General features: G+C 41.3%; 1 protein-coding gene across 1 annotated transcript; it reads right to left on the bottom strand.

Annotated features, from left to right (window-relative positions):
* Positions 1-925: 925 nt before the first annotated feature.
* usp4 (ubiquitin specific peptidase 4 (proto-oncogene)) lies at positions 926-14,692 on the bottom strand. Its single transcript, XM_084348693.1, has 22 exons — positions 14,525-14,692; positions 13,069-13,196; positions 12,811-12,941; positions 12,602-12,728; positions 12,313-12,458; positions 11,386-11,447; positions 11,115-11,261; positions 9,067-9,184; positions 8,803-8,976; positions 8,530-8,688; positions 7,937-8,161; positions 7,661-7,744; positions 7,441-7,535; positions 7,160-7,342; positions 6,404-6,660; positions 5,843-6,064; positions 5,674-5,744; positions 5,475-5,590; positions 5,234-5,383; positions 3,706-3,809; positions 3,195-3,283; positions 926-2,979 (listed from the first exon to the last, which is right to left on the bottom strand). Exons 1-22 carry the CDS (start codon positions 14,674-14,676, stop codon positions 2,857-2,859), a joined length of 3,063 nt encoding a protein of 1,020 aa, XP_084204819.1. The 5' UTR covers positions 14,677-14,692; the 3' UTR covers positions 926-2,856.

The raw sequence follows: 14,692 nt of genomic DNA on the forward strand, positions 1-14,692 counted from the left end.
TGTCTCTGAAATTATGTCAAGATTTTACAGTTTTTTGTGTTTTATCTTTAACCCAAACATGACTTCTGAAGTCATCAGTTGCACTGAAAGTTTGCATCCACTTAATATTTTTAATTCAAACGCCATGAAAAAACAGCATTTAAAAATAAACTTGATCTTATACAAAGGTCCCATATGAAAATTATTCAGTTTTTTTACATGAAACCTTCAGATGAAAAAGTTATGGCGTGTAAAAATATCCACCATGAACTTAAAGCCTGTAGCTAATCCTGGGTTTGCAAAGCAGTGTGGTAACTGCACTGATTACAGATCGTAGTACATTTTGCAACAAGTCAGCATGAATGGTGTGTAATTATGGTTGCGTCACCTGCAAGTACGCATCATTTTGCAATACAGGTATTTCACAACTCCCACTGAAGCTACACCAGCTTGGTAGAGAATCACAGCTCAGGGGTGTTTACACAACCCAGATTCCTCAAAAGCTGGAACGTTGCATAAAACATAAAACAGAATTTGATATATTTAATGTTTTATCTTAACTTTTGGATTTGTGTAAATACAAGCTTATTCAGAATTTGATACCAGCAACAGACTTCAAACCAGTTGGGACAGGGAAAGTTGTGGAGTGCTCCAAAAACACCTGTCAGGAACATCCCACAGGTTAAACAGGTTCATTGGTGGCAGGTGATAGTATCATGATTAGGTGCCCTGAGGATGAGGCGAGGTTCACCACTTTGTGAAACACACGACTGCAAAGAATATTACATGGGCTTGGGAACTCTTTGTAAAACTATTGTTGGTAAACAGTTTGTTTGTAAAATATTGCATTCTGTGTATATTTATGTTTTAAAAAGTGTCCCGACTTTTTTGGAACCGGGGTTGTATAGATTTTTGTGCATGTAATTACTCCAAACAAACCAACCTGTTGAGGCTTCCAGTCTTTATTGTACTTTGAATTCAAATAATTCTCAGTTAAAAACAAATACTGTAGATATCGGCAATAAGATAAATATGAGGACAAGAATTTATACACCTATTTTCAATAGTGTGATTATTTACATCTCTTCGGTTATTGTAGAGAGTTTTGAATTGCTGACATGATTTTTAGGGGGAAGAAAACAAGATTCGCTGCATTTTGGCAGCTGAATGTTGTTTTCAACTGAGTATCTAGGATTACAGATATGATGTAAAGCTTTTCTAGTCATAGGCATACATGATTATATTTAGGTAGTCATCTCTGAACAACATAAGGATGCTAAGACCAACCAGCTGAAAGGGGGACCAGGAGGCCCTTCATATCAACATGCTGTTATGCAACAAAGTGCAGAATTGATGCCACAGAACAAGACTTAAAGGAAAAAGTCCGTTAAGTACGAGCTGTCTTTACTAGAAGACCTTTGAGACTGAGTGTTGAAGTATTCCATTTTATACTCAGTCACACTCACACAAGACGCCTGTTATTACTGTGCTTCCTGTGACGATTGTGTGTCTATAAAGACCCCATTAAGATGACACGAAGGGATTATTTTGTGATGCTACCAACAGACACAAGTCATGTTTTACTAAACAGCTGAGAAGGAAAACTATTGGCTCCAAATGGCTGCGTTCAGCGAGAATGCTGTTAAGGTAATGCTGTCCTGACCCTGTCTGATGACACATGATTGTTCCTCTCGACAAGGAGCAAGTTTTCAAGTTTCATGAATAAAGCACCACTTTTATTCTAGTTTATTTTGCTTCACTCAGTGTGCTTTGAAGATATCAAATAACATAGCCATTTCATTACAGAGCTGCATTAATGTACAAGACTAATAAGGACAAGCCATTGCAGGTGAGCTAGGGGGTCCAATCAGGCAGCAATCAAAATATGCTCATAAGACACATTAAAATGATCTGGAAGTGTATGACAGACCATCACCCTTAATGCTAAGGCCGAACCATACAATTCTGTCATGTCTAGATACATCAGAAGCAGGTAGATCATGTACTCATGGAGAATTCAAAGTGCCTCCTTTTTAGTTAGGTTGCAGGAATCAAAAGGCCGCTTTTGCATCATGATTACAAAAAAAAAAGGAAAATAAAAAGTTGCTAGCAGGGTGAGACTCCTCTCATGGGTTTGGGGTCTGAGAGAAAGCAGAGCCCGTACTGTGCGTCAAACAAAACAAAAAAAAAGATGGCTGAACAAGGGCGAGGTCACAAAATGGCTTCTGCCACAACATGTCAGATCTTAAAATCTTGAAACAAAACATGCCTGTCTGTGGTTTGGATTGCAACACAGCACTACTGCCACAGCTAGTCTGCAGCAGCGAGATACCCCATCATACATCCACTCTACACAGGTGGAATAAGGTCGCATTTATCTCAGCACAGCAAGATGACCACAGATCAATCTAGGCACCATGCCAGTATCCTGCTAATGTCTTGTCATCATAAATACCTTGGAGCGCTTTGGTTGAAACAACATTTGGCTTCTTTTTTTCTTTAATATTTCTGACTGTTGTTGTGGGAAACAGAAACATTTTGTTTATCTACGTATTTGAGGGCACTTCTAACATTCTGTTCATCCAGTGAGAGGATCTATATCCATTTATACTCCTCTTAGTTCCAGACTAGTAAACTATGTTCAGGAATCAGTAGGCCACCCGCTGCAGGGAGGAAGTCTCTCAGGTCACTCTGCTGACAAGGCTCTAGTTGACAACATACGAGACAGAAATAAAATAAAATACGGGGGAAGGTAGGGTTAATAATGTTAAAGTCTGTGGAGTCCTCCGTCACTAAAGTAGCTTTGTGTGTGCGTCCGAGTGTCTCTATTTGCTGTGTGTGTTTTCAGTGCGTGTCCCTTCCCACGTCAGGGGCTCCTCAGTTTGTGTCCATGTGGTCGTCAGCTGCTTCTGGTGCTCCTCCTAGCGAGGCCGAAGGCTGAGGTTTGGATGGGGCTTCCTCGTCTCTGCGCTGATAAAACAGCACGTAGGCTGCTTTAGTCTGTGAAAGGAGGATAAGGGTAGGATTACACTAAAAAAACAAGGATACCCGACACCAAGGACAGAGATCCAAGAAGGCCAAGGGCTTATCTTTATCAAACATCAGATAATAGATTAAAAAAAAAAAAAACACACAAGGATTACAGAATACTGCTATGTGAGGGTATTGAACCACAGGATGCACACATCTATTACCGATAAAGAGTCAAAACTCACCACGATCTGGTCCTCTGTGGCAGAGGAGACGCTGCTGTCATCAAAGTAATACCACTTTCCATCCACTTTATTCTTGCCATAGCCTGTGTCTGTTAAGATAAGTGAAGAGCAGCGTTAAACAGGTATTGCTGCCATGTGTTTACCCAGAAGAGCTCCTATCAGAACAGTTCTCTTTGAAGCACATTTAAACAAAAAAAAAAAAAAACTTGTCAGTGAGTCCACTGAGAACAAAGATATGTGAGGCACTTTGCCATATTGTAATGTGAGTGATCCAGTCCATGGAGGCACAGTGGATGTTCAGCACACCATCTGTTGGCACTGAGATTGTCTGACGACTAAACAAACTTTGCTGGCAAAAGAATAAGAGTGTGGCTGAAAATAAAACAGGATACTCAGAGCTCCTTATGGCATCTTGATGTGGAGGGACAGTGTACGGTGGGTTATTCGAGAGATTAAAATGACGGAGAAAAAAAATGTATATATATACAGTATATAAATAACAATGACTTACAGTGACCACCTCCCATTCCTCCATAGTGGTTTGACACGGCGATGAGGTCATATGTGTAGGGGCCGGCCTTGGGGTCGCAAACAAACTCTGACATGTTCAGATCCCTGACAAAGAAAATGCAATGTCATTGAAATTGAGTTATCAAAAGTACAGTTCCCAAGTAAAAAAAAAAAAAAAAGATTCTGTTAAGACGTCCAATGTAAAACAGTTTAAAATAAAACACAGCATTTGGCTCGACTGTGTGTTCAAGCCAGCTTTACCAAGCAGGCAGTCAGCCTTAAAAAAAATAAAATTAACATGATTCCAGTAGCATTTCTCTGCTTCCTTGTTCTAGGTGGATCAAGTTCCTCAACAGAGATGCTGCACACACACACACACACACACACACACACACACACACACACACACACACACACACACACACACACACACACACACACACACACACACACACACACACACACACACACACACACACACACACACACACACACACACACACACACACACACACACACACACACACACACACACACACACACACACACACACCGTGTCCAGAGTGAGACAGGCAGTCGTTAGGACACATTAACCTGAGGCAACTTCTCCATTTTAAAACACAGAGGGAAGTTTTGCACTGTACCAAGTCAAAACTTGGTTGGTTGAAAGGCCAAACAGGTTATACAACCAAATAAGATAAGACAATGACACAGGTCTTATTGTTCTTTGGAGTATGACGTCAATTCTCTGAAGACAAGAGTCCACTTCTTGCAAGTACAATAAAAACAGTGTTTCCTCATCGCTCAGGTCTCCTTTGAGTTTTAACACTACAGCGCCACCTGGTGTAGCAGTAGCACTGACACCGCAGTGATTCTCACTTAGTTTGGCACATTCTTTAAATAACAAACACTACATTTAAAATAGTGAGAAATAATGTGCATCGAACATAAATAAAATGAATGATTAGTGTTGCATTCAGTCGCATGTGGTGTCCAAAATATATAGCACATGTAACATATTGAGAAATATGACGTTCAAACCTTTAGATGCAAGATATTCCAGCCAATTGTGGAATTTATTAAAAGGGCATTATATAATAATTTACACTTTCTTATTGGCCATGACTGTAACATGTAAGAATAAAGAGACATTCCTGACATTCAGTCTCTCTTGGTTGCCTGTAAAAGCCTGTGGACAATTTGTTAAAGTTGTTTAATGCTGCTGGACTGGATTTCTTTGTGGAGGACTCGGGTCAGATTTTTCCTGGCAGTGCAAAGGATGCGACTTTATTAACATTCTCGAGTGTCTCTTCTCCGTGCCTCTCTCCGCTCTGCTAACAGAGAGCTTAGAGCACAACAAAGTACCACAGAGTACCTTTAAGTTCAAGCTTAGATTTAAAGGCTCTGCACATTGACAGGTGTTTTTAATTTGAGCTTTTTAATAAAGCTTCCCTCCTTAAACCCTGAAGCAGAAATTTCAGACCAACTGGTTCCACTGTTCACAACTTTCCACAACACTGCCTGCATACCTGATGGGAAAGTCCACCACTGTGTCCAGCTTGTCCCTCCAACAGCGGTTGTAGGAGAAACGCTTTAGATGAACTACCAGAATGCGGGGCAGCGACCACAAGTCGAACTTTTTTGTGGCCTGTTGGTGTTTCTTACATGTTGGACAATACCTGCATAAAAGGGATTATATTTGTGTGAGACATACAGTGACAAAAGTGGAGGGTTTTCACAATGATTTAGACTGTAGTTGTGAACCCTTACCATGGGTCATGTTCTCCAAGAGTCTCCATGGTTGTAAAGAGCTCAATGCATTCCCTCAGAGCAACAGTGGCTTTCTTCTTTTGGGGCTGGAGCATGCTCTCATGCTTCTCGTAGGCCTGCACACAATATTTACACAAATATAAATAGACCGTTTGCACATCCTGTCACAGGATAGTGTGATGAATATCATCCCACTGACCTCAGCTTCCTGTTCATCATAACACAGTTTCTTTGACTCTGTGTCCCAGTCGATCGCCACTGTGGAATGTGCTACAGAGAGAGGAGGTGGGAGGGAACGTGTCAACACAAATTGGTTTTCAAAATCAAAAGCAATCAATGCAAATAAAGTTAAGAAGATTAAGGCTTACGATTGAGCTTGAGGACATTTCCATCACAAGGCAGCGGGCTGATGTTGGCTGTTCCGTAAGAGTTGACTATGCTGAAAGTGAAGAGCTTGGCTGGAGAAGAACACAGTCTGGCCGCATCTCCTTTAGGCCCATTTTCCAAGTCGGAGGTCTCCTCCTCCTCCTCTTCAGAGTGGCCGTTCTCTGGCTCTGGACTCACTTGGTGGTCCATGGCCTCCTCCTCACCTGAACACATACAGATGAAATCATTTTGGAGTTGTTGTTTTTTTTTGTGCCTAGCAGAATTTTTAAGTGTACTTGGTAAACATTAGTATAAAAATATTCTGATGGGTAACAATACTGATAAATGTTTTCCTTTACATTTATTTAAAGGGACAGTTCAACCCAAAATAAAAAACACAGATTAATGATCCTGATATAGTTCCTACATGGAAAACTTGGCAACTCACACCAGAAAAATCTAGACAGATATATATAGCACTATAGGTAAGAGGAAAAATGTGTTTTTTATTTTGTGGTGAACTGTCCCTTTTGATCTGGTGAGAGATAATATTAGGTGCTTACCATCGTACAGCCCATTACTTTCATTGCAGGTCCCTGAGTGGTTGCTGCCGTTACTGGAGCTGGCACTGCAGGACGCCCCGTCTGACAGGGGGCTGCCACAGCCGCCCAGGCTGGCATTGTGACTGGATGATGTGGAACATTCAGGAGCCTGGCTGCAGCTGGCGAAGGTCGCTGAGGCTGAGGCTGAGGCTGAGGCTGAAGCTGAGGCTGAGGCCCTGCTTTCACTGTTAGGGCTCTGGGCATGTTTTACATAGCGTCTGCAACAGGGAACAGGGAAAAATGTCAAACATTTGCTGGTTTCAGCTTCTTAAATGTAAGGATTTACTGCTTTTATTTGTCATTTGTCATTTTAGAAAGTAAATGAAGAACCTTTGGGTTTTTGAAAGGGACCAAATAGCGGTCGGTTTAACTTATTATGTTATTGATGTACATAAAAAAAACTCACATAACTGGCACTGAAATGTTATATTTTCACAGTCAAATGTTGCTTTACAAAAAAAATAAGCCTCCATTACTAATGTGAACAACATTGGTTAACCGTCTAAGATGTAATATACAGTACGCAATATTGTCTCAGACAATGTTTACCTTCGAGATTATTTTCTGTCTAATTCTGACTGAGTGTTTATTTACTTTTAGACTAGTCAAATACCTTAAGCTTAAACGTCAGGGAAATAAGTCTTTAGGAATTCTCTCTCTCTCTCTCTCCACACATATGAAGTTTCCTCCTTTACTATGCACACATGAAGCTCTTACCCAATCCTCTCGAGGATCTTGTCATAAAGAACGTCTGCTATGAGGTTGTGTTTGGGCACGGTGATGAGTAAAGGCTGGCCAAACAGCATGGTGCTCGTGGAGCTTCCAGCATGCTTGGAGTGGCGCTCCCTGAAATACACAGGCAGGTTCATCCTCTCGCTGTCCTCTTCCTGTACCTCATACCTGCAAAGAGTAACACAAAACATACATATTACACACCTAGTATTTTACAGCAACCACAACGACTAACTCAAAACAGCTTAGTCAACAACAAAACCTACACAAAGATGTCATCTTTTTCCATGATTTGATTGAGGCCATCATCGCGTCTGTAAATTTTATGGAACCTGTGATTGTAAACGTCAGCCACCACCATCTGGAAAAACAAGTCAGTTGCAAAGTTAGCACATAGGATTTCCATTTTAACCTGAGACAAAGAAAATGTACAGCTATAAGTAAAAGACTACTTTATGCTAGTGTTGTTAAGTATTAAGTTCTCACATTTTCTGGAGGGAAACCACAGAGTTTGGACAAGGCGCTGCACAGGTCTGACACTGCACCCAGTTTAGGGACCACCACTCGATACTGCAAGACAAATAATAATAAAGTTATTATGATCCAAGTCAGTGAACCGCTTAATTAAATGCTTCAGCTTTCAGAAATCCAGGACTCATTAATAGTAAGTACAAAGACAACAATGCTACTATCGATTAGTTTTAGTTTAATAGTAGTTGTTCAAGTCTAGAGCAAAAACACAGGAGCTTAATTCCACCTCACCTGTGTGGGTCTGGACTGAGGGTCTGATCGCACCAGGAACACCTCCATAGTACGGTCCTTCTTCATGGGTAGAGGCAGTGTGAGGTAGCAGAATGGGTCGAAGGTAACAGACACCTTAGAGCACTCTGGGCACACCAAAGTGGATTTGAAGAGGCCGTGGAAAATATCAACTATGATTGAGTCATTGCGCAAGCGGTGGTTCGTCCAGGCTTCCTTGGCAACAATCTGTGATTACAAAAAAAAACTTCATTATATGCCTTTTAGGAACCTCGGGAAGAAAGTCTGCAACTTCATATTGTAAAGTAATTCTTCTGGGCCTTTTTTCTGCTGTTCCTAAAAATCAGTGAAGATCAAAGAAAAAAAAAATCCTATGCTTTGTCTAGTTGTCAGAGACTAGCGAGCCTTGCAGCTCAGTCAATCTCCTAAAAATGTAAACGCTCATTTCAATTTCATAGATCAAAAAACAACAAAGTAGTGAATATGTTGAATAAATGAATATGTTGTAAATATAGATGAGAAATAATATAAAAACGCTCCTGAAATAACAATACCACAAAATTTAGTATCCCACCATTCCCACGTATGTGCTATACCTCATCTGGACGGCCCTCTGCGTCCCTCAGGGCCAGGTAAGGCTTCTTCTTGACACGGTTCAGATCTTCATGGAGCCCATCCAGCAGGAAGGCCAACAGCTCCTGTGAGTCCTGCTGCTGGTAGCCTGAGAACTGGGGGGCAAAGCGTCCGACCTGGGTCTGGAAACCAAAATGCAAGTTTTTGTTTTTTTTACTATACTTTAAAAAAAATATGAATAGATCTTCTTATCATTTTTACATTCACTTCAAACAAAGTTTTTTGACACAACTCACTTTGAAGGTGCGTGGGGCCACATAGCTGCTGCGGCTGAGCCACATCTGCTTCACTAGATCAGCGTAGGCCTCGGCTATCTCGCCCCTCATTCCCAGGGGATTCTCTCTGTTAATTTCTGCCTCATACTGGTCATTCAGGAAGTACTCTGTGAGTGGAGATGCATTGCTCAGGCACTGGAAGAGGAGGAACAAAAAGTGGATTGTGTGAACAGAATACCCCCAAAAACATGGTGACAGACTCTCTGAGTGGAAGGTCTTTTTTACCTGGAGGGCAGAGTTCATGAAGCATGTGTTGCCCAAATTACTGAGACCACATAGGCCTGGCTGTGACTGGGACTCTCTGTAGTTGTAGGAGGAGCTGTATGAATTGTAGCCCCCCAATCTGTTGGAAGAGCAGATCTGTTACTGTTGGTATCCTCAAGACATTGCGCTGTGATGAAGGCATTGTTTCAGGCATATGTATAAACATGATATTCAAAATGATATGAGGATTTAATATCAGACTGACAAAATACCACCGCAAGAAACAGTAACCACTTATCAGGAATGCCTCTTTGAACTTTCAGAAAGTAAGAGTGGCTAAGATACTGCCACCACAATCTTGTTCTCATTAGATTACTGGCACACTCAGTCATACAACTCCTGAAGAAAAGTTTAATGTCACATTTGTTTCATGTCTAAAAATGAGGTCTGACATTTGCAAATTCAGTCAAATTTGTCATCTTTTGTTTTACACATCAGTTTGTGTGTCTAGCACACACACATGCAGTTGCATTCAGCAGGATACCAACTGTGGTGCTCTTCTACTTGGACTGCATTTGGATCGTAAATATTGCTCCTACTTTACGTGTCAAACCAGCTCTAGAGGTGGTGAAGGCAATGAAATCACATCAAAGCCTTTTGAATAAAGTGCAGCCATTTCACCAAGTCAGCATTAAATGTAGATGTCACTTCTGTACTTGCATCTTATTTCCATTAGAATTAAATGCCCGATCCCCGACTGTACCAGTACGCCGACAAACATTGTGCTGACTTTGAATACCAGCACAAATCTTTCCCTGTATACTAAAGCTATTCTTAATAAGGACCCATTGGACCATTTTGTTTTGTTCTGGTGTAAGCTGTGGCAATATACTCTACACTGAGAAGGCACCTAATGCTAGACAATACAACAGCCAAGCAAGAAATCCTGCATCCAAGAACTACAGTAAAATTGTGGGTTTGTGACTTTGAAACACAGTGTTCATCTTTATCTAATCAAACTGCATTGTTTACCTTTAATTTCACAAACCAGTTTATCAACTCTTGTGGTGATCCTACTGAGCTCTAGGAAGCAGCGAACTTCATGAAGCGCTAATGCAAGCACCTTAAGGCCATAATGAGTTTCCCAGTAAGCACCATAATGGACCCGTGCTGCCACAGTACAGTAACAGTCTGTTCTTTCATTACATGTTCCTCACCATGACTAAACTGTGCTGCTACAGCAAACGACTGCATGTCTGTACTGACAGCAGCTGGCTTTCAAATGGCTGTTAACGTGCACTGCTACTCTGCACATTAATAAGCAAATAAAGCACACACAAGTTGCAATTGGAAAACTGACAACTATTCAAACAATTGAAAGCAGAAGTAGAATAAGATAACAGGTAGTGATATAACGGACAGAGGAAAAGTACATGTTCATACTTCTGCAGTGTGTAGCGGAAGGACAAAGGGAAAAATTCTGTCTTTGTGCTTTCTTTTGTTCTTTCAAAGACCTCATTCATAAAGTCCTGTCGGGAATGAACCACTCATGACTGATGTACTAATTCACTAATTCAATAAATGTCTTAAATGCAAGAGAACCTTCCCAACAAAGCACCTGCATGAGAAATATTCTATGTGCGAGTTTTTTCTCTGGTCCATTTGGGGCTTTTTCATACACCTGCTGGCTCAATTTGTCTACTGATTTCAACCCAGTGTGGCTGGGATTTTCATTTCCACTACAAGAGGGCTACCTGCATGAAGGTGTGTCTTTAACTAATGACGAATAAAGCAACAGATCAGCTGTTAATACTCGAAAAGTCAAAAGTGCCAACGGAAAAGGCACAACTGTCAAGTAACACACAATGACAATATTAGAACTGGAAACTACAAGAGGTGAGGAAAGAACTGGGGCACAAGTACAATACATTAGGTTTACGGCTAATTGTTGTGTGCAGAGGATCACCAAAGAACAGCCGTCTTGTGCCACATGAAACATACAGAAAATGCCAATAAGATGTAAAGGATGGAAACAGTGACAAGGTGATATATCAGATAACAACTCTTGCCTGTTGCCAGAGGAGGTGCTGTTGTTCAGCGTGTAGCCTGGGCTACAGCTGCTGTCTCCATTGGTTACTGTTGAGGAGATACTGGCTGTCGAGTTGGAGGAGAGTTTTGGGGAGGTAGTGAAATTCCTGGATGGGGTGGTACTGGATCTGACGATGAAGAGCAAAATCATGTCATAGAGAGGTACCTCGAACTTCAGTGTCAACTCTATACTAGGTATCAACATCTGCCCTTTTACTGAATGACTAGAAAGACAACAAGGTATTTGCTTACTTGGGATGTGAGGCTTGTCTAGGCCACGTTCCATCCTCGTTCTTCCGCTCAATCACAAGCACCTTTAGGAAAAACAAGTTGCATGAGAGCCAGACTGGCACAATCAACTGTATCAGATCTGTCATGTTTCAGGCTTGAATTTAATAATATACGAGCTGCGGGTACGTCTTTCGACTCGACTCACTTTGAGGGTAATTTGCCTGTTTTTGGACATTAAGTTTATAGTTTTAGGCCAACGGTTGCTCTGATAAACTGAAGTACTTTATTTCTAATTATAAAATACAACAGCATGAGGCACTAAAGCGTTTACACCTTTACGGTTTAATATATGTCAAGGTTTTGAATAGTACGTCTTTGAAAGGTCCTGTTTCGAAAATGTCATCATCAGTTCATCTGCCAATTATTTTTTGATTAATCAATTAGTCCATAAAATGTCAGAAAATTGTGAAAAATGCTTGTGAAAAAACAAAAACAAATAACTGAAAATCCTCACAATTACGAAGCTGGAACAAGCAGAAGTCTGACATTTTTGCTTGAAAAATGATGAAACGATTCGTCGACTAACAAAACAATTGGCAGCTTATTTTCTTTTGATCAATTAAGCGATTAATCAACTAATCGTTGCAGTTCTGGCACACTTGCAATTCCACACCATCACAGACTTCAGCTTTGAAAATCATTATACACCAAAACCACAACCATAACCACATTAAAACCTTAACAACATAAGTTTTATTCCAGGGCTAATGTATTGCATTAGCCTCTCAGATGTTCCTGTTATTTTGCACAATGCCTGCAAATGAATTATGTATGCAAAGTGAGTACCAGTATGTTACTTGGCTGTGGTGGTGTTCCTCAAAATAAAAAGCAAGGAAGAGAACGTATCAGCGATCTGAAGGTTATTTGAATAACACAGCTTTACGTTACCTGCCCCTGGAAGAGACCAGCGTCCTGTACAGTGCTGTCTGGCTTGTTCAGCTGCTCGTACGTGTTGCTCATGTATTTGTTCCAGAGCCGCGTCTCCTTCTCTGACGGGATATTGAACAGCGTCCTCATCTCCTTCTCTATAGTATCTGGAGAGCGGGGAATAGCGACACTTGCTTATTATCTCACACGAGACACATTCGATGGCCAACAACATGTGGATATTTCCAGTTCATATTTGGACATTTATCTGGTTATTTTCAATGCAAAGTTGAATACACAGAACCCTCACCTATCGTATCAGCTTTGCTGAAATGGCGTGTGACCACATTTTCCATGTTGTCATTCTCACACAAGTTCAGTTCCAGCAAATAGACCTCCACCTTACAGTGCTTGACAAACATGCCATGTTCAACAACCTAAAGACAAATAAAGACATTTAGGAGGCAAATCCATAACTGAATGGTCACAGTAAAAAAAAAAAAAAGTCAACAGCATTACCTTCCTGACGATGGGTCTCTGGCCATCAAGGCAGCCGTACCAGCTGACAAGCTTATTCCACGCCTCAGTGGGTACAAGGACATAGTCCAGCTCATCTATAAGGTGCTCTTTCAGGGCCTGAGTCTCCTGGTCTATAAGAAGAAAAACAAAAACAAAACTTCAGACTGAAAAAAACAACTCTTTTAATGTCAGTGTGGGATTTGTGTTGTTCTCAAGGACAACAACTAATAAATGTTACTTTAAAGATAACAGTTTTACCTGAGAACAGCCCGGAGTTATCAATTGGTCCTGGATAGAGGCTTCGTTCTCCGACATTGTACATGTCCCAGCTGTCAAAGCCTACGTACTTCTTCCATTGTTTGAACCACCGGCTGTCTATAAGATACCTAAAAAACAAAATTTTTGGTGACGGTTAATGACAAACATCTGACACTTTGAAGACACCTTATTGTTTCTTCTGAACATCTGTGACTTCATAGAGGATTTTTTTGGTCACCTGTTATGCTTAAGATATCCAGCAAGGACAGCAAAGTATCAAGAGTCACAAGTCTCACGCCAACCCAGAACATTATGCAACAACAAACAGCCTTGTCATTAGCAGATATAGCAACAGCAAGCTAGTTTGACTTAATCTCATCCCGAGCAAGAATCCCCTTTAGTTAATAGGCTTGCTAGCAGCAAGTGTTCATATAGTTGACACTGGGGTCATGACACTCTGTTTACATGCAGCCACTGTCAGAATTAATGTAACCCCCTTAAATAGGTGTCAGTCACAGTAAGGTGCATTATCTTTGCCCTTTAACCTGGGGTGAATCTCTCCTAGCTATGCAAAAGTGTACATTTCAGCTTGAATAGCAGGAGATGGTAGTTCAGTTGAACTAAAGTATCATGAAAACACCATCTAAAGGCAGGATCTGACTAATCTCAACAACTATGTGTGAACATGTTAGCAGAGTAGTTAGCAGCTGACATGAAATATAGGGCATGCTCTTCCCTTTGTGCCCATTTCTAACAACAAATACGACATTTGAAATAGTGGTTCATCTGACAATTCTCTGTTGTAACATTTAATTATTAAAGTGAAGGATCTTTAATACATCTGGCTCCACAATGCCCCGGCCTGGATGGTCTTCACAGGCTGAAACAATGTTAGCTAACACAGGTCCGGTTGGGAAACCTGTAGGACCACTTCCAACTGGCATGTCACAACACACAGGGAATGACATAGCTTTCGTTTTTCTATAAACGGGCCTATTTCCTGATTACTAACATTACTAAAGTAGCTCCGAGCCGATATCACTGGCAGGAGAACACTGCCTCTGAATCCAGGGCCTCTTCTGCCAGCCGACTAGCCACTTCATCTGCCTTATCACAAAACAGCTATTAACGTTAAGCGGTAAGTAACGTTACTACACCAATAAGCAACTCGGCTAGCTGTGTTAGTTTGGCTGTTTACGATAATAGCTGTTGCTACAGGCACAACTCCTCACAGATCAACTGTAAAGTCTGGCTAGCAGAGAGGGTGCTAACTTGTGAAACATTAGCTTGCCAAAATATCGTTAGCACAGCAGCTTTCGATTTCAGACCTGCAAACGTTGGTGTCGTTAGCTTGCTAGTTTTAGCATGTTAGCATTTCCTGTCTCTCACTCGCTAACGTTAGCTTGCTAACGCTAGCTGAAACACCCAGTTAACGTTAGCCGGAGCCGACTCTTACCATTCGTCGCCTTTTCTTAGAGTTGTTTTCAAAAGTGACCCAATAGTCTGTTTTTGACTTTCCGTTGACGGGGTTGGCATTTGAGCGGCTACCGGCTCCGAGTCGGAGTCAGCCGCGCCACCCGACTCGGGTCCGCCTCCCTCGGCCATCATGCAGCGAGTGTGCCGG

This window comes from Pagrus pagrus (genome assembly GCF_965226575.1).
Source record: "Pagrus pagrus genome assembly, chromosome: 3".
Taxonomy (NCBI): domain Eukaryota; kingdom Metazoa; phylum Chordata; class Actinopteri; order Spariformes; family Sparidae; genus Pagrus; species Pagrus pagrus.